General features: G+C 42.2%; 1 protein-coding gene across 1 annotated transcript; it reads right to left on the bottom strand.

Moving 5' to 3' along the window:
• Nucleotides 1-681: 681 nt before the first annotated feature.
• On the bottom strand, nucleotides 682-1,626 carry LOC138371074 (IgA FC receptor-like). Its single transcript, XM_069335730.1, has 2 exons — nucleotides 1,444-1,626; nucleotides 682-1,164 (listed from the first exon to the last, which is right to left on the bottom strand). Exons 1-2 carry the CDS (start codon nucleotides 1,624-1,626, stop codon nucleotides 682-684), a joined length of 666 nt encoding a protein of 221 aa, XP_069191831.1.
• Nucleotides 1,627-21,202: the final 19,576 nt, after the last annotated feature.

The raw sequence follows: 21,202 nt of genomic DNA, 5'->3' as shown, positions 1-21,202 counted from the left end.
CATATATATATATATATATATATATATATATATATATATATATATATATATATATATATATATATATATATATATATATATATATATACACCCTGAAACCTAATACATACCAAGATGTGTATTCCGTGGCTGAGTTGATACACCGAGATGCTTATCTGACCTAAAGCGAACCCCCCCCCCTCCCCCTCTAAGATTAGCTATGGACAATGAATGAGTGTCCCAGCAACCCGGACTGTGATCAGACCTGGTGATCAACCAGGCTGTTAGACACTGCTAAACGCCGTCTGACGCATCAATCACAGCCTTCTTGATCAGTTATATATTTCTATAATCCCTATACCCTCCTGTCCTCACGTTCCTCTTAGTCACTGATAGATAAGTACTGATAGACGAGCACTTCATCAGTTCCTTCTCCTCCTCTCCCTTAATGCGTCTCATTTCGTACGGTAACGACCTAATGCGTTTAAAATGCGACGCATTAGAACCAAAATTCACGCACCGTAATATTTTGACAGTTTTCTACGCTCGGTAGGTTAGGTGGGTTGCGTGGGTTGGTACGTTCCTGGGTTAGGTAGAACAGTCGTAATTTTTACGATGTGGCGAATTGTGAGTCCGCGGGCTCTTGCAGCAAGGCAAAAGAAACTCCGTAAAAAATACAATGCATTAGTCTACGTACAAGGGTTAAAATCTACGCTCCTGAGGCAATCTACGCACCTGGGGTAATTTACGCACCTGAGGTAATCTACGCACCTGAGGTAGTCTACGCACCTGAGGTAATCTACACACCTGAGGTAATCTACGCACCTGAGGTAATTTACGCACCTGAGGTAGTCTACGCACCTGAGGTAATCTACGCACCTGAGGTAGTCTACGCACCTGAGGTAATTTACGCACCTGAGGTAATCTACGCACCTGAGGTAGTCTACGCACCTGAGGTAGTCTACGCACCTGAGGTAATCTACACACCTGAGGTAATCTACGCACCTGAGGTAGTCTACGCACCTGAGGTAGTCTACGCACCTGAGGTAGTCTACGCACCTGAGGTAATCTACGCACCTGAGGTAGTCTACGCACCTGAGGTAGTCTACGCACCTGAGGTAATCTACGCACCTGAGGTAATCTACGCACCTGAGGTAGTCTACGCACCTGAGGTAATCTACGCACCTGAGGTAGTCTACGCACCTGAGGTAATCTACGCACCTGGGGTAGTCTAGGTTCTTGCTCTGCTGGTTTGGCTAAACCGCTTCATATTGTACGCATCATGGCGATAGTTTTCTCTGTCTTAAGGAGTCATAATACAGTTTGTCTATAGATGATATACCACGGCGCTGGAACCAATCGTATTGGCGTTGGTCTTTCCATTGGAGACTTTCGGCGTACGTGGAGAGAGAGAGTAAGGGAACCTGCTGCATGGGTAACAGCTTCTTTCTCATATCAACCTACTCTGGCTTTGTGCCCTGGAGAGGCCACTCCAGACCGACAATCAGAGAGCAACTCCATAGTCTCCTGAGACTGATGGATGCCTACTACTGTGCAGTTATGTAAAGTATTAGCCGGATTAAGTGATACACTGTAGCCTGATACACTGTAGCCGGATACAGCGAAACTGCATTCAACGAACACCATCCGTTACCGATTAAAAAATATTTTTTGGAAGATTGCAAAATATTAGTATTAAACAAATTTGTCAATGTAATATTGGACAATAATATTTGCATGTGATAGATATTTTTGATAATTGGTTTCTTTGATACCAAATACAAATATAATTATTGTAATTGAACGTCAGTAGTCATTCAGAGGGACGTCAATTATCTCATTGTCTCCCCCCCCCCTCCACCAACCCTTCATCCCTTCTCATAGTGACTAATGGAGTTCAATTACAATAATTACATCACATGTAAGATGAGCCAGGTAATTAAAAAAAAAATTTATCGGAGGTTTAATGATGTCCAATGTTATCTTCATTAAATCTTCAATTAAAACTATTAGTGAGATGACACTTTTAATTTGATGAGTTAAAATGATTAATGCAGTTTATAATTAATCACCTGCTCACGATATTCTCGTATGAGAGCTTCCGATTTGGTGGTCGACTCGTAGCAGCTCACGTGATTAATCTTGTACTCTTTTTCATCGAATCTTGAGTGAAGAATCTTTTAGAAGAATATTCGCGACGATTTTTTTTTGTCTATGTTGCAGGAAACGAGGCTTCCGTAGGCCTAGTTAATTTGCAAAGCTCAAGTACTGTTTCAAATTACTTTCGACTGATGTAGACCTAGTTGGGGTTGCAAGGGTCATTCGGGCAACTTGATTTTTCTGAACAAAATAAAGCTAGCAAGGGGCACACATAGTTGACTTGAAACTGGTTTTTCTGTTTGCTCGAAACGTCGAAGATGTAATACCACCTGTTTTTGTATTTTTTAATACCATCTGTGAGTGGGGTTCTATGTAATACCATCCTGGGGTCCGTATAATATACAATATAAGGTCACACAATAATGTCTTCAGAGAGTCTATGATTATTATTCACTGAAGATGCTGTAGGAGTCAGTTGGCACTCTCTACACGCCCGTAGAGTGGGCGTGCACGTAGCGCAGTGGGCGTGCACGAAGCGCAGTGGGCGTGCACGTAGCAGAGTGAGTGTTTATCAACTCATCTGATCAACCATGACAAATCTCTCCAAATGAAATCCTGCTAATTATTAACTTCATTGACGCGTTACCAGTGATGGTGGTTGATGTCGACTGACCAGGCGTTGGTAGTTGTGGTTGATGACACGCGACCGGAAGCGATTGATGGTTGTTGACATGTGTGACAAGATGCGAGGTATGCTTATCTATTTGTGATAACGGGAGGTGAGGTCAAAATCTTGTCCCAGAAAGTGGGAGGGGTAACTATGTGAAGGTGGGAGGTTATCTTGAGGTTATATCTTGAGATGATTTCGGGGCTTTTTAGTGTCCCCGCGGCCCGGTCCTCGACCAGGCCTCCACCCCCAGGAAGCAGCCCGTGACAGCTGACTAACTCCCGAGTACCTATTTACTGCTAGGTAACAGGGGCATTCAGGGTGAAAGAAACTTTGCCCAAAGGAGAGGGCAACTCTTTTCAAGTAGGAAGGACAATACTCCTGAGAGCAAGAAATATAACCTTCCTGATAGCAAGACGAGAGAGCATCGCCTAATTCATAAGAGTCGAGAGCATGTGTTAAGTAGCTCATTCAGCGCCGTTTAAATAATCCACAAAGGTTTAGAGTCCTAATGATTACCGACATCACTTGCATCCCTGTGCTGAGAGACGACGCAAATATTTAGAAATGAGGATCACTACTGGACACACACAGAGATCACACTAACGTGATGCATCAAATGAACAAATCCACAAGGGCCGTGACGAGGATTCGAACCTGCGTCCGGGAGCATCCCAGACAGGTTCGAATCCTCGTCACGGCCCTTGTGGATTTGTTCATCACTACTGGAGTCGATACCCAGACCATTAAAGATCATATCGATGGTCCGAAAGATGTCTTCTGTTATGTTGGTGACAGAAAACCTTAAGGAACGAAAGAAGAAGACCTAGAAATACATCGGTTTGGAGACCAGTATTCGAGCCTGCAAGCACCACAAGCTAAAGTCATTTCGGTGACCTATTTCCACCCCTCTGAGAGCCACTCGCTGGGACACAATCCATCATGCAGATCGTCCAGGACCAATTTTCTTAAGTGTTCCCTTTATTGTGCGAAGACCTGGAGCGAATGATTAGTGATATAGTGACGTCTTGGAAGAGAGATGAAGAGCGTCCGAGGCGATTCCGATTCTTATTCGCCCACAAGGAAACGATCAGGATTCTTGCCAGAATTCTGCAGAGAACAGGTGATAAACGAACCGTCTTGCAAGACGCGTCAATTGGTGAACGGTGAAGACAGTGAGTTTCTTGGTTGGTTATGTTCGCTACAGCCATCGACAACGTGCGTGCGTGAGGGTGTGTGTGTGTGTGTTAACTAGTTGTGTTTACTAGTTGTGTTTTAGCGGGGGTTGAGCTTTGCTCTTTCGGCCCGCCTCTCAACTGTCAATCAACTGTTTACTAACTACTAACTTACTATTTTTTTTTCCCACACCACACACACACACACACACACACACACCAGGAAGCAGCCCGTGACAGCTGACTAACTCCCAGGTACCTATTTACTGCTAGGTAACAGGGGCACTTAGGGTGAAAGAAACTTTGCCCATTTGTTTCTGCCTCGTGCGGGAATCGAACCCGCGCCACAGAATTACGAGTCCTGCGCGCTATCCACCAGGCTACGAGGTCCCGAGGTGTGTGCATGCGTGTGGGTGTGCTTGTGAAGTCGGAATAGAAGAGGAGGACTCCAAGGGAGGGATACTTCATAAGCAAAGCAAGATAAGGCAATATTGAGGAGAAAGCTGTAAGCCAGAATGAATACATGACACTTGGGAAAAATATGAGGACAAATGACCTGGGCCATACGAAAGTAATGAGGGAACAGTGCCTAACCGTATCACTCATCGGGGGATTGAACTTCGACCTTGCACTAAACAAAGCTGTCGCTAATAACGATCAATTCAGAAGGATGGACACCTCTTAAATAAGTTCCAAGAAAATTGTGTCATCTGCTGGGAAAAAAAATCGTCGTAGTGACTTGATGTATCCTATTACATTAACTTAATTCCCCCCACGAGGCTAACTTAAGGGCCTCAAGGAAATAAGTTAATTACCTGATAATTAATGAAGATCGTGCAACAAAGTGGCCGTGAAATAGGCGTCCAATTCCGCCAAATAACTGTCGCAATTTATTTGTCACATAAAGTTTATATGTGCATTTAACACTAATGTAACATTTTCACTTTTGTACTCTAGAGAGGTACACAGATTCGCGAAAAGACACGCTCACAGATAAACACACACACACGCACGCACACGCACACGCAAGCATGCACACACACACACGCACACGCATGAATGCACACACACACTTGATTTCTCAGATATGTATGTAGAAAACAGAAAGCCTTTTTGCTTCTGTCTCCCCATTCTCCTCTTCACTTGAATTACTTCCTCACTCGGAGCGTCGGAGGGCCTTTTGATGCTATTCTCTGGCATGAAACTCTGAGAAAATGTTAAGATACACAACTCAGACGAGAGGAAGACAACATTTGAGACTTCTCCGTGCACTTTGCGGGTATTGGATGAGGTCTAGAGCGTGTAGGTTGGCAGAGGAGAAACCTCCATCCTCCCCCTCTCTCTACTGGTGCTGTTACTTGCTGTTCCTTCCCCTCTACTGGTGCTGTTGCTTGCTTCTCCTTCCCCTCTACTGGTGCTGTTGCTTGCTTCTCCTTCCCCCCTCTGCCGGGGATTCGAGCCTCTTGTCGTGCCCTCAGCTGTGGGTGGGTTTTTTCTCTGCTAGATGACGAAGTTCAAGGATTTTTATCAGTCTTTTCCAGCTTCAACAAGCTCTTATCGTGAGTTGAGATTACGACACGACAGCAGACAGCGGGGGGGGGGGGGGTCGTTGCACGAACACTCTTGCATCGACAACAAATTCTCTCTTTCTCTCTGCGTTACGAAACTGCGTGACGCTGTATATTGCTGCTTCAGCCTTCACCAGAAGCAAATGCCTTCAGTCGCTTGACGCAGAGGGCTTGTTTCTCGTATATGATATCGTTTACAAACAAGCTGTAAGTCGATACCCCTGACGGCACGAGTCCACTTCGGGCTCACCATAGCCCGTGCTACTTGGAACATTTTATTCTAGGTAGCGAGTCTTAAACAACAACCCTGACGGTAATTGATTACCTGGTCGTCTTGTAAGGGGAAAACTAAGGTAAGGTTTTAAATGAGCTAACGGGCGCTGGAAAGCTCCAATAAGTCTGCCAACAGGAGTTAGAAGTCCTATCAACTCCTTTATCACCTTTTTAAAAAACTAATACAAATAAAAACTAATAATTACGATGGAGGGACATAATTACTAGTGGAAAGCACCAAGCCATTACGACTATATAGCACTTGGAAGGGATTAAGATAAGGATTTGGGATGGGACGGAAGAGGGGGGTAATTAATTACCAGATTACTACTGTTGTGGGATTTCATATGAAAATCTGTCTCGTCTTCGGTAATATAACACAATTATACGCTTTTAAAATTATAGACCATATTCTGCAAATACACATTTCCCTAATTACACATTTCTGTTGATATAAATCTAAAAATTAAGTAAAATACGTGTATGGTGTCCACTACATTGACATAAATGATTAACTGTAAAAAAATAATTGAAGACGCTAGTAATAGTTATTTTTGCTCGACGAGAAATGTTAATATTTTGATTACAGACTTTAAAAAAGTCTAAAGTCTTTAAAAAAGATTACAGACATAAAAATCGTTTTAATTACGTGTTTTAACAATTCGTGACTTTAAATATAGCTTAGCTTTATGAGCTGATAAACACAGTCTTAAATTCAGTTCTATAATTCAACGTCAACAAATTAAATGTTATTCTAAGATCATCCTTATTTTATCAGTCTTTTCCAGCTTTTCCAGCTTCCAAGGCCTGTGAAAGCCTTTCAGTCTTTAGTTTGATTAATCTTCGTGAATTAAGATGTCATATCGTGTTATTTTTCTTTCAGACTGACCACTGGGTTCCTAACAGTCTGGTTTTGTTTAATTATCTTCTTGGCTATCGGTGATGGTTAAATTAACATCTTGGCTATCTGTGGTGGGTTAATTAACATCTTGGCTATCTGTGATGGTTTAATCAACATTTTAACCGCCTTATGTGGTTAACATGTTAGTTGTATGCTGTGGTTTAATTGTCATTTTAGCTACATGTAGTAGTTTAATAAGCGTCTTATCGATTTGTTGCTGTCCAGTTAACATCCTAGTTGAGTGTCATCCGGCTCCTTATGTGAGTGGTATCCGGCTCCTTTTGAGTGGCATCTGGCTTTTTTTTATTTGCATTCGGCTCTTTGTGAGCGTCATCCGGCTCCTTTTGAGTGGCATCTGGCTCTTTTTTTAGTGACATCCGGCTCTTTTTGAGATGCATCCGGCTCCTTTTTGGGTGGCATCCGGCTCCTTTTCAGTGGCATCCGGCTCTTTTTTGAGTGACATCCGGCTCTTTTTTAGATGCATCCGGCTCCTTTTTGGGTGGCATCCGGCTCCTTTTCAGTGGCATCCGGCTCCTTGTTGAGTTGCATCCGGCTCATTTCCAGCGACATCCATCATCTGATATTTTCACGAATGGTAACGTCCAATCTCCTGTCATTCTCTTGAAGACTTTATTGCTTGGTAACTTTTCCTTGGGTGACAAGATGGTTCTTTCTCCTTTGCTGCGGCCTACTTCCTTCTTCTTTCAGCTGACCAACACCTTTTCCTTGGCAACAAGAGGCGATGCACGCCTATTCCTTGGCCAGAGGAGGTGATGATGCCTATATTCATTGGCCAGAGGAGGTGATGATGCCTATATTCATTGGCCAGAGGAGGTGATGATGCCTATATTCATTGGCTAGAGGAGGTGATGTACGCCTTTTCCTGGGCAGGAGGTGGTGATCTCGTGTAGCTTCCTTGGCAAGAGGCGGTGATCCAACAGGTGGGACATCAGTTCTCTGAAAAAAAATTCTTTTTAAAAGTATCTCGTTTTTCCTTGGTTATAAAGCCCATTTTCCTCATTTATATCCCAGGATTTGTCCTTGGTATACCCCAGGATTTGTCCTTGATATACCTCAGGATTTGTCATTAGTATACCTCAGGATTTGTCACTAGTATACCTCAGGACTTATACTCCTCGAGTATACCCCCAGGACAGGCTGGAACCTATCCATGGCAGCTTAAGGGTTTTTCTCGCTATTCCAACTTACAGAAAAGAGAATGAGTTTACAAACTTACAGAAAAGAGAATGAGTTTACAAACTTACAGAAAAGAGAATGAGTTTACAGGGAATATTTAGCGCCTTAAGTGTACGCTTTGTTCCATAAAGCTTGGCCTGCTTTTCTTTGGCTCAAGCTGTTGACCTTCGAAAGCATGTCTGAATAGAGAGATATCTTGCGTAGGTAATTATCCATGCTTAGGTAATTATCCATGCTTTGGTAATTATCCATGCTTAGGTAATTATCCATGCTTTGGTAATTATCCATGCTTAGGTAATTATCCATGCTTAGGTAATTATCCATGCTTAGGTAATTATCCATGCTTAGGTAATTATCCATGCTTTGGTAATTATCCATGCTTAGGTAATTATCCATGCTCTATGCTTCAAGTGGATATAGTTTTAGATTCTAATTCTAAGGAGAAGAATCTAAAATTAATGGATTTTGAGAGGATATTAAAGGGTTATAGAGTTTAGTTGGGGGGTTATTTTCTCCCCCCTCCCCCCTCTCTCTCTCTCTCTTCCCTATTTCAGCATTCTCTATTTTACTCCTCCGGGTTTTTTTCTTCCCCCCATTTTTCTGCTCCCTTATTTTTTTTTCTCGTCCAATTATCTCTCTCCATTATTTTCCCCTTCTCCCGTTTTTCCTTCCCCCATTTTTCGTTCCCTCATTTTTATTTCCTATTTTTATTTCCCCCATTTTTCTTCTCCAATTTTTCCTCCCCCCTATTTTCCCTTCCATCCATTTTCCATTCCCCCATTTTCCCCAACTTCCATTGTGCCTGCACAATGTTTTACCATAACCCTTCACCCCCTCAATATCCCCCTTCCCCAATTTCCCATTTCTACACCAATTTCTGGAGGTAATAACGGAGGGGGGGACTCTGAAAGAGGGGTGGGGGGGGGGAGGTATCGAACATCCTCACACACACACACACACACACACACACACACACACACACACACACACACACACACACACACACACACACACACGTGTAAACCATATTGCAACACTGCCTCTCAACACACACACACACACATGACTACCCCGTGCAATCTGAGTTGTGTTTCCCGGCGGTGTGTGTGGGGGGGGGGGGTATTAACGTGGGAACATATGTGGCTTGAATATGCATTTTGGTATTTCTTCCGCTTACATAATAAAGTCAGGTGTCTGCAATGCTGCATATTTTCTCTCAAATTCCTTTTGATCTTGTATCTACTCTTTTGATTTAGAATCTATTTCGTGTTTAGGTCTTATAAGGTTCGATGAAGTTCAGTGCTTTGTCATACATGGACAATTGTCAATAGATTGCTAAACGCAGAATTTGTTAATTTTTTTTTGTTTAACGTCAGGGAGGACACGAGTGGAGGCGGAGCGGTTTTGTGGCACTGGTATACCTTGTAAGGTATACTGGTATACCTTGTATACCTGTATACCTTACTAGGGAGTAAGGACACTGGGGGGACGAGGGAGGGAGGACTACCCTAGCATACGCTATACTCAAGGTTCTGAATGATTTCTTACACAAGTTTCTAAATGCAGTTTCGATGTTAGCCAGCCTCACATATGCCGCTGATGACATCTTTTTGATGTGGGTTTCAGGAGACAGGATCGGTGTGTTATCAATACCTAAGTAATATTGCCGGAACAACCGTGGACATCTTCAAGAGAAAACTTGATAGTTTTCTTCAAGGAGTGCCGGACCAACCGGGCTGTGGTGGATATGTGGGCCTGCGGGCCGCTCCAAGCAACAGCCTGGTGGACCAAACTCTCACAAGTTAAGCCTGGCCTCGGGCTGAGCTTGGGGAGTAGAAAAACTCCCAGAACCCCATCAAGCAGGTATCAAGAAAGCAGTGTTTCTTTCCGTTTCATGAAACATTTCATCTACCATTTGGTACCGTGTGCTTGACCACCTACTCCCGCCACCTAGTTTCATTTCATTTCTCGTTGAAAATATAGTAGTTACAGTATTTCACTAGTTATAGTATTTCACGCAGCCTTTCCTCGTAACTCATGCCTCTTAGTTCTGGGACTAGCCTATACCTCTGAACTTTTTCCAGCTTCGTCTTGTGCTTGACAAGGTACGGGCTCCATGCTGGGGCCGCATACTCCAGGATTGGTCTTGGAGTGTGTGTGTATTCACTTAGTTGTATTCACCTAGTTGTGCTTGCGGGGGTTGAGCTCTGCTCTTTCGGCCCGCCTCTCAACTGTCAATCAACTGTTACTAACTACTATATTTTTTTCCCCACACCACACACACACACACACACATATACACCCCAGGAAGCAGTCCGTGACAGTTGACTAACTCCCAGGTACCTATTTACTGCTAGGTAACAGGGGCGTTCAGGGTGAAAAAAACTTTGCCCATTTGTTTCTGCCTCGTGCGGGAATCGAACCCGCGCCACAGAATTACGAGTCCTGCGCGCTATCCACCAGGCTACCAGGCCTCCTTTGTGTGTGTGTGTGTGTTCTTGAGTACAGTGCTACTAACGTGGTTAATTCTGTATACGCCTTCAATACGTAGCACAGACTAGCACAATACGTCGATTACCAGACGTTCTCTCTCCTTTCCTCTACGTGCAAAATGCAACTGTTTTTACCTAACCGAACTTCCGAACCCTAAAATCCACTTTAACCTATCGAAGGGACTAGAACTCAGGAGAAATCGCCAAGCCATCGAGACCAATGCATAATAAACGTTACTATTACGGGGTATTAATTCTCACTAATTGCTCGCCCTTTTTTTTACACATTGGTCGACTCCGTGTAAAATGCGACGTATTAAGAGAACAAGTTATATATACAATCAACAAACAGATCACATGAACATCTCTAAATTGAAGAAAAGTTAAATGAAAATGAATTCAAGGCTCCAATTTCTTAGCATCTATGAATGGGCGGCACATCTTTAAGGACCCCTCAAGGGAACTATTCTCCAGAACCACCACTCTTGAAGAAAAAGTAAAAAAAGACTTATATATATATATATATATATATATATATATATATATATATATATATATATATATATATATATATATATATATAATGGGGTCATGGTTGTGTCATATCACTGTTAATTGCATTGGTCTTCTCTGAATACTCTTTATGTTCTTCTTCGAGGCTATGGGTCCCTACAATTGCACCAGAGGTGGTACCCCTTAGTGTGTGTGTGCGAATATATATATATATATATATATATATATATATATATATATATATATATATATATATATATATATATATATATATATATATATAAACACAAGGGTTTCAGTTTGAAACACCATACAGAAAGGTTGATAAATCCAGGGAATAGACTGAAGTCAGAAATACAATATAGAGAATCAGTGTGTACATTTCCCAGTGTATTTTTGGAGAGGATTTTGCCTTGATCTGGATCATTGCCAGCTTAGATTAATCTAATATATTGGCAATGCAATTAACAGTGATATTGCACTAACATTTTTGCTTTGATATTAATTAACATTTTTGGTTTAATATTAATTAACATTTTTGGTTTTACAATTCACTTTAGACCTCCATTGTTTAAGGAATTGTACTCGCCACTTATCAAGATTGTTGCATACAATTTCGTCATTTATTTCATGCTATTGAGTATATGTCTGAAACGATTGATCGGGATTTAATTGTATTTGTGAAGGTATGGACGTCCCCGAACGAAGCTTAAAGAGAAAGTTTTATTAGCTCAGGACCTGTTGAAAATTATTGCTTTATAGAAACTAATAAAAAGATTAGATACAGATATTGACTAATACAAAATAATGATTATTTGAAATATATATTAATAGTAACATAAATGTATTATTAGATTGACAGATATATATAGTGACAATATATATATATTGATTTATTGACTGATAGAGTATCAGAATATAGATACTGATATATTGATTGAAATACTGATAGATTTATACATACTTATGTTGATAGAATGACAGATATTTATAGATTGACAGATCAAAAGAAATATAGATATAAACCCCCAGAATGATTAGATCGCAAATTTAGAAAATAATGGAAATTAATATGATAAAAATCTCAACAGATAGAATGATTGATGAAATGTTCGAAATAACGAATATTAGGGAAGAAAATTAGGCACAACAAATCGACTGTAATTTCGAGAAGTAGGCTCGATAGATAGACTGTTAGTAACGAATTAGATTCGATAGATAATACAAAAATTAATAATTATAAATTAAAAGTAATAGTAATAATAAGTAATACAAATTATACTCGATAGATCGACCGAGGAATGAAAAGTCGATAGATAGACTGAGACCAACGCAGCAACTAAACAACATCGAAGGACACCAACAACAGTATCCGAACGACCCCAATCGGGTAGTTAGAACGTAAAGCGAACTGGGAAAATAACCATAGGAATTTGAATCCATTTGAGGGTTCATATATTAGAAATGGCGGGGGGCCAGATGCTAGAGCTGAACCCTTGTACACGCGCGCGCACACACACACACACACACACACACACACACACACACACACACACACACACACACACACACACACACACACACACATGGAGATAGAGATATGATAGAGTCCAATAGGCTCCAGAATCTGTACGAAAGTTGATTGAGAGTTGAGAGGCGGGACCAAAGAGCCAATGGTCAACACCCCGCAAGCACAACTAGGTGAGTACACGCACACACACACACACACACACACACACACACACACACACACACACACACACACACACACACACACACACACACACACACCTGCGCACAAACACGGGTACTCGTACAAGTGCTGCCTTGCACTTGTCAATACAGCAAAACTACCATATAGTAGGCTTGAGCTGCAGAAGTCCTGTGTCGTGGTCCTATGATGTGGTGCGGCGTTAGGCGCAGGATATTGGAGAACTGTAAGGGAATTGTGAACGTTTGGGCCCCTGTCCGGATTGGATTTCGATTGGGTATTGCGTTCCGGGATTAGCCTTTGGATACATGTGGCGTAAAGTGGAAAGGGAGGGATTGAAGGGGGAGGATTATATCGCCTCTGGCTGCTTGGCAGATGTGTATATATACATGGATCGTTGCTGAGCGTGGCAGGTGTGTGTGTGCACTGTTGCACGGATTGCTGGAAGCAACTCTGGGGAAACAGCCCGAATTCATAAACAATGGCTACAAACACTCTATATTCCAACCACCAAAACGCTCCAGTTTATAAGGAAAGGAACTATCAGGGGGGGAAAGCACCAAGTCATTACGACTATATAGCACTGGGAAGGGGTCAGGATAAGGATTTGGGATGGGACGGGGGGGGGGAAGGAATGATGCCCAACCACTTGGACGGTCGGGGATTGAACGCCGACCTGCATGAAGCGAGACCGTCGCTTTACCGTTTATAAGTGAAAACAAACTTTACACACACAGCTCAACCTCAAACTAGGCTTGTCCAAACAGCGACCATCCCAAAGTCTTCATCGTTATCTTTATAGGTTATCTTGGGATGATTTCGAAGGCTTAGCGTCCCCGCGGCCCGGTCCTCGACCAGGCCTCCTTTTTATTACACATCCCCAGGAAGCAGCCCGTACTATCTAACTCCCAGTTACCTATTTACTGCTAGGTGGACAAGGGCATTAGGGTGAAAGAAATTCGGCCCATTTGTTTATTGAATGTGAAGAATGTGGAGGAAACAGTTATAAGATCTTTGATTGGAACAAAGATCGTCAGCGGAGCATTGCTGGAGAAATGTTTGAACATCGTTAATTGGGTATTGTGTAAGCCTATTTTAATGTCATAAACGTGGTTTGCCGGTTGGATTAACGAGCATTTGGCCTTTATTGATGAGGACGGGCTGTTGTCTTGGAATAATGCGTTTCTTAAATGCTTCACCCACGTATTGTAAACTTTAACTAAAAAATAGAAAAACACCTCACCTAATCTATCCTAAGTCTAACTATACACACAAATTTATTGCACACTATTATTAACATATTTTCGATGAGAATATAACTCTTGGTTATATAGTATACTCAAACTGACGAATGTCTGCGGTGGCAGCTTAGGCGAGTATACCCCTGAGGAAGAATGAGGAAGGTTGCTGGAAGAATGTGAGACACACCTCACTGTCCTCAAAGATATTTGCTTTTGTTCAGCTATTTTAATATTTTAATTGATTGATTTGTGAAGATTAAGCCACCCAAGAGGTGGCTTGGGCATGAATTACCCGTAAAAGTGTGTTGTGTTTTGCTGCAAGTTATACTAAGGAACTGAACACTATGGTACAGTACTATGTTTCATATGTAAATATGATGTTCGGAGTTTCTACTTTTAGTTCAATCACCCTTTAACACCTCCCTATCACCTTTTACCATTTTCCATCATCACCCTTTTCCATTCCCCCACCATCACCCTTCACCATTCCCCCATCATCACCCAAAATGTTTATGTTGCCTCTGTGGGGTTGCTTTCCTCTGCGCTCTATTCATGATCTCTTTATCTTTCTCTTTCATGCCTCATTACTTTAACTTCCCCTCTTTTATTCTTGTTTTATTTTTGTTTGTTTTTTTGGTCAACGTGTTTATTGCTCTTTCGTTTCAGGTTTGTTGTCCTCTTTATTTACTTTCTGCTTCGTATCGTTTTATTCCAGTTTTGTTGTATGTTCTGTTCCTTATTTGTCCTGTTTTATACACAGTTATTTTTCACAATCTTGTTTTATTTTTTAGTTATTATTCTTTTAGTGCTTATTTTCTCTCTTTTTTTTTAGGAACTGTTAGCGATATATTCGCTTTATTCCTTTTATTGTCTACCTGTCTTTATCTTTCTTTATCTGTGTATTTTTCTCCCCTCACAATCCACTGCCTTCTGAATTTTTACTATCATTATTCTATCTTTATATATATATATATATATATATATATATATATATATATATATATATATATATATATATATATATATATATATGCAATTGACGATCACAAAACACTGATCATTTTATGCGGAAAATCCACAAAGAAATATGAAATGAGGTGAACGTTTCGGCTCTGTTAAAGTCTGGTGTTGACAAAGGCTTTAACAGAGCCGAAACGTTCACCTCATTTCATATTTCTTTGTGGATTTTCCGCATATATATATATATATATATATATATATATATATATATATATATATATATATATATATATATATATATATATATATATATATTTAACAGAGCCGAAACGTTCACCTCATTTCATATTTCTTTGTGGATTTTCCGCATAAAATGATCAGTGTTTTGTGATCGTCAATTGCATATATATATATATATATATATATATATATATATATATATATATATATATATATATATATATATATATATATATATATTAATTGTACTCACCTAGTTATGCTTGCGGGGGTTGAGCTTAGGCTGTTTGATCCCGCGTTTCAACAGTAGTTAAGTCAACTTTGTTGTAGTTAAGTGAGAGGACAGGTCGATGCTTTCTGCCCTCCAGATTCTCTTAAAGATGTCTGCTCCTGCCTCATCGTTCGTGTCTGCCGCTGCTGCCCCCACGCACTATTCAACTGTTTTTGTTCGTTTGCATATTAACTCCTGTCAATTTTGTCCAGATACCTTTGACGCCTCCCGGTTTTAGTTGTCCCACGATGTATACAAGTCATCTACTATTCATCGTCTGTCTTCCTCTCACCCTCCTGTCAAATCCTCTTTTTTTGTTTTTTTTTGTTTTTAAGCTGTTTACTGTTTCCTCCCTTCCCTCTCCACTCTCTCTCTCTGCTCTACAGCTACCCTCTCATGGGTCCCTCTGTTCCGTTTCCTCTTCAGTCTCCTTCCCACCCGTCCCCTCCTCACCCCGACCCGCATCTGTAATACACGCTAATGAACCTAACTCTAGTCTCCGGTCTCCTCTCGGTACGCTGCCACACCGCTGTGGCCGGTGCAGGTGTTGGGGAAAAAAAGGGAACCAGGGTCGAATCGGTGTTTTTGGCGCTGTGGTTATCTTGAGGTTATCTTGAGATCATTTCGGGGCTTAGGGTCCCCGCGGTTCGGCCTTCGACCAGGCCTTCTTTTTTGTTACACACCCCCAGGAAGTAGCCTGTAGCAGTTGTCTAATTCTAATTTCTATTTTACTGCTAGGTTAACAGAGGCATCAGGGTGAAGGAAACTCTGCCCATTTGTTTTGACCTACCCCGGGGATCGAACCCGGACCCTTAGGACTACGAATCCCGAGCACTGTCCTCTCAGCCGTCAAGCCCGTCTAGATCATTTAAATTTGAGTAAATACATATTACATATTTGAGTAAATACATATTACATATTGTCCGAGATACATAGGGATTAGTGTAACACGAGGTGGGGGGGGGGGGAGGTATCGGATCTTATCGACTCTACCTTCGCTCTTACCCCTCTTGAGGTTATCTTGAGATGATTTCGGGGCTTTTAGTGTCCCCGCGGCCCGGTCCTCGACCAGGCCTCCACCCCCAGGAAGCAGCCGGTGACAGCTGACTAACACCCAGGTACCTATTTTACTGCTAGGTAACAGGGGCATAGGGTCCCGGCCCCTGCCGTATTCTATACGTATTCCCTGAATACGGCCGTTCTATACGGCCCCTGCCCGTATTCTCTTTCCTTCACTTATATACCAAGGGAGCCCAGAGCTACTCTAGCCGAGTCCCACGCCACTGGTCTTAGCCGTTCGATCGGCTAAGATTCAACATCCTGGAAACACAAACCGAAACTGTCTCTATTTTCCGCTTGTTACAACTTGTAATAAAGTTGTTACATCTTGGCTTAACGTGTTTATGACGTATTAGAACGTTGTTACAACTTGCTATGTTGGTTGTTATAACTGGTTAGGTGGCGTTAAAACTTGTTCGAACGTTGTACCAACGTCGTAGTTTCGGTGTGTGTTTGGCGGGAAATCCCCGTGACGTGGTACTAGACCACCATCAAACTCTAGGATCTCCTTCTGCTGCCACCATTAACCATTAACCAGAGGCGTCAATTAATCGGGGGTCTTGACCGATTAATCAATCACTAAAACCTTGGGACTTGATCCACAAATTACTTGGAAAAGGAGGAAAGAATCGACGTTAAGTGTGGGAAATTATAGCAAAGGGATAAACGAACTCTTAAACTTTGTTAGGCTTGCGGCCCAACTAAAACTCAAACTGGTGGAGATCACATGACAAGGACATGGACACATTCAAATGGGAATCATAAAATACAGAAAACAAGCTAATTATTTATTAATGCAAAGTCTAAGCAACTGCTAAATGAAATATCAATCCCTATGGGAATATTTATGGGAATTTATTTAAATATTTATGGCAATTTATATTATTTATATATATTATATATTATATATATTATATATATTATATATATTATTATATATTATTATATATATTATATATATTATATATATTATTTATAATATTTATGGCAATTTATGGGAATCATAAAATACAGAAAACAAGCTAATTATTTATTAATGCAAAGTCTAAGCAACTGCTAAATGAAATATCACTCCCTATCGAGGCATGAAATGAACTATTTCCCTATACAAAACTGTAGCAAACTATATGTTTTAATGCGACCAGCTGGTGTTCTACTGATCTATTTGGGAGAGGTGAGAGTGGATGACCTCCCTCAATTGTTGACTGGGACCACACTGATTCTCACTCACTCTGCCTTCCTCACAGCTAGTCAGAGCTAGAGGGTATTCCTACGTTTACCAAGATTACTAAGCAGGGTTTAAATTGAACAACTAATCTCTGTTGTACTGAACAACCCAGATGGTTGAACTCTTATAAACTGACGGTAATCGTACAGGCCTCATAGGGAAGGTTATCTTGAGGTTATCTTGAGATGATTTCGGGGCTTTTAGTGTCCCCGCGGCCCGGTCCTCGACCAGGCCTCCACCCCCAGGAAGCAGCCCGTGACAGCTGACTAACACTCAGGTACCTATTTTACTGCTAGGTAACAGGGGCATAGGGTGAAAGAAACTCTGCCCATTGTTTCTCGCCGGCGCCCGGGATCGAACCCAGGACTACAGGATCACAAACCCAGCGTGCTGGCCGACCGGCTCCCTTCAAGGGAAAGGCTATTTCCAATTACAATATGGCTATTTGACCTTTGAGAATTACTAAATATGGAAGGCTTTAGTGACCCTTGACCCCGGGTCACCAAAATTGATCCGCCTCAGATGCTAGTCCTCTGCTAGTGACGTCACTGACGGTGACTTACTCAGTATTTCGACAATTGAGAATACTCTTGATACTTGAACAGGAATACAATTGAATACAATTTGAATGAAGACTTGAATTTCTCTAAATTACTGAATTCTGTAAAATAATTCATTATACGTTGCTTTAAGACAAAAGTGCCGGCCATTTTGTAATCTTAACCGCTAATCCCTAGAGGGCTGACCTTCCTCTGCTTGAGTCAGGTCAAGTACCGTCTGACTCCAAACTTTCAAAAACCCCCATGTCTATGAGAAACGATACTGAATAATAACCTACAACAAATCTTGTTTGTTACATTAGGATGTTTAATTGCATAGTTTTTGCACGTTTTTAAGATCTACTTTGAACCCAAGATCGTAAGGTCGATTGAACTCTTGAGAGGAAATTGAAATTGAAATAAGTTTATTGAGGTAAAATATACACAAAGAGATGAGGTAGCTCAAGCTATTCTCACCCCATTCAGTACAACGTGTTAATACATACATAGACACACATCACAAATAAACATATTACCAAACATTCTGAGAGATAAACACATATAAAGTTCCTCCTTCACAAGTAGTATGTTATCAGACGTACACACAAATACTTTTATGACCATGGGTTTTCCTCTTGAGAGGAAAACCTATTTTTTTTTCATCTGTGAGAGTGGTGGTCACGTAGGATAATGAGTCAAGTTGTAGATGGGAAAATAGAGTAATTGGTCAAGGCGGAGGGAGAAAGTAGGATGATGGACATACAAAGGTTAACTTACCTTGAGGTTACCTTGAGGTTACCTTGAGGTGCTTCCGGGGCTTAGCGTCCCCGCGGCCCGGTCGTCGACCAGGCCTCCTGGTTGCTGGACTGATCAACCAGGCTGTTTGACGCGGCTGCTCGCAGCCTGACGTATGAGTCACAGCGTGGTTGATCAGGTATCCTTTGGAGGTGCTTATCCAGTTCTCTCTTGAACACTGTGAGGGGTCTGCCAGTTATGCCCCTTATGTGTAGTGGAAGCGTGTTGAACAGTCTCGGGCCTCTGATGTTGATAGAGTTCTCTCTCAGAGTACCTGTTGCACCTCTGCTTTTCAACGGGAGTAATTCCTCTTCCAGAGCATTAGCCCTATTCAAAACTTTGTTACCTGCAATAGTTCCCTAACTTAAACGATTCCACTTACTATCTGGGAGGAAAAAACTCCGTTTAGCAGAGACGTACAGGCATTGAGCCAATTACAGAAAGATAAATTTACAATGGAATTGACCTCATCGTAGTACCATTGTTAGGGCTCATAAACCACGGGTATAACAGCTGTTGTTGTTGTTACAGATTCAGCTACTCGGAACAAGTTCCAAGTAGCACGGGCTATGGTGAGCCCGTAGTGGACTGACCTGGCACAGGAGCGGTGCTGAATGAGTGGTATAACAGCATTACACAATGCTGTTATACCACTTCAAACGTCAGCTGAAAAGTATACTAGTTCAGTATATCGAAGTAATCAGCAGGTGGGAAGTTTAGGAGGCAAAGGGGATAAATTCGTCTGGTATTGATCTTGACTTCCTTTGGGACGAAACAGAAATAGAAGCAGACAAACTGTGCGGGAACTCGGCCAATCGCTAGTCAGTCTGCGCCCCGACGGTGACACACTTACCTAAAACTTTGTCTCAGTTCCAGAAATTGAGAGCTTGTTCCCCTCCAGAAGTGGGACTCGCCTCATTACTCTGGGACACGGCTGCATCACCAACACCCGGACTCTCGAGTCTCTGGGGGTTCGACTCCCCCCACCCTTAGAGGCTGGGAAGAGACAAGTTGCTCTCAACTTTGGGTTGAGAGAGATGCTGCGGTCCCACGCCACCAGATGTCGCCTGTGATATCACCATTAGCGAAGGCTGTCATGGTCACAGACATTCGCTAAGTCCCATCTCGACGTCTCTTCAATAACTACGGGCTCACCATAGCCCGTGCTACTTGGAACTCTTAGGTAGCAAGAGATTAGACATGATCACAACATATAAAGTAATAAGTCCACACAAATGCATTTGTAGGGTTGAAAATAGTTCAGCGAAGTCGTAGTGAAGATATAGAACAAACTTGCGGTTAGAAGCAGCTCTAGTTGCATCGGATACGAGAAGGCTCAGAGGCGGGGCCCAAGAGACACAGCCTCCAGACCAAGCACAGATAGGTGAGCAATGATGGTACGGGAAAAGACACCTTGTGGAATGGTTCGAAACACAATGTATAGAAGAGGGTGGGGGGGGGGGGGCCTGAGGATGGGAAAGGTGTGACAGGTGGGAGAGGGAGGGAGGGAGGGGGCGCAGGGATGGAAGGGAATGACCGTGCAGGGACGGGGATGGAAGAGGACTGCGGGGTGATGATAAACACATAAGGCTGTCCTCGGGACAGGAAACAGGAAGGAAAGTTTGTCACCTGAAGTGGCTAAAATTCTGAAGAGTTCAACAAAGAAAGAAAATTGTCTTGAAAAATTTGTAGGAGTGAAGTAGGTGAGAGAGGAGGAGGGGGAGGGGTAGGTGCAGCTGGTGAGAGACAGACGGCCATAACAGCACCTTCGTTCGTTCTGTAATTCGCTCACGAGAGAAACTAATTGGTTATTCCTCCTCCATATATTTAATGCAGTAGCCTAGGTTTGTGCACGAATCTTATTCTGCCACAGACACACACAGTGGTGCTCCCCCTCCCTCACCCCCCTCTCTCACCCTCTCCTCACCCCTCCCTCACCCCCCTCTCTCACCCTCTCCTCACCCCTCCCTCCCCCCTTCCCTCGTCATGATCATTCTCGTCCCTCTCCTCTCTCTCTCTCTCTCTCTCTCTCTCTCTCTCTCTCTCTCTCTCTCTCTCTCTCTCTCTCTCTCTCTCTCTCATACAACCTGAAATTCAACTGAATATCATGCCACAACACACACCAACACAATCCAGTTGTATTGACACTAGAACACGCTGCAGTTGTGTTGTCTAGGTATCGTCTGATGTCGAAATGAAAGTCTCGGAGAGAACTGTAGACAAGGAGACAGAGGCAGAGACAGAAGGACTCGCAAACGAGACAGAAAGCATTTGAGAGAGAGAGAGAGAGAGA

This window comes from Procambarus clarkii, chromosome 34 (genome assembly GCF_040958095.1).
Source record: "Procambarus clarkii isolate CNS0578487 chromosome 34, FALCON_Pclarkii_2.0, whole genome shotgun sequence".
Lineage (NCBI taxonomy): Eukaryota > Metazoa > Arthropoda > Malacostraca > Decapoda > Cambaridae > Procambarus > Procambarus clarkii.
The sequence above is the reverse complement of the archived record's forward strand: the minus strand, read 5'-3'. Positions and strand labels throughout refer to the sequence as shown.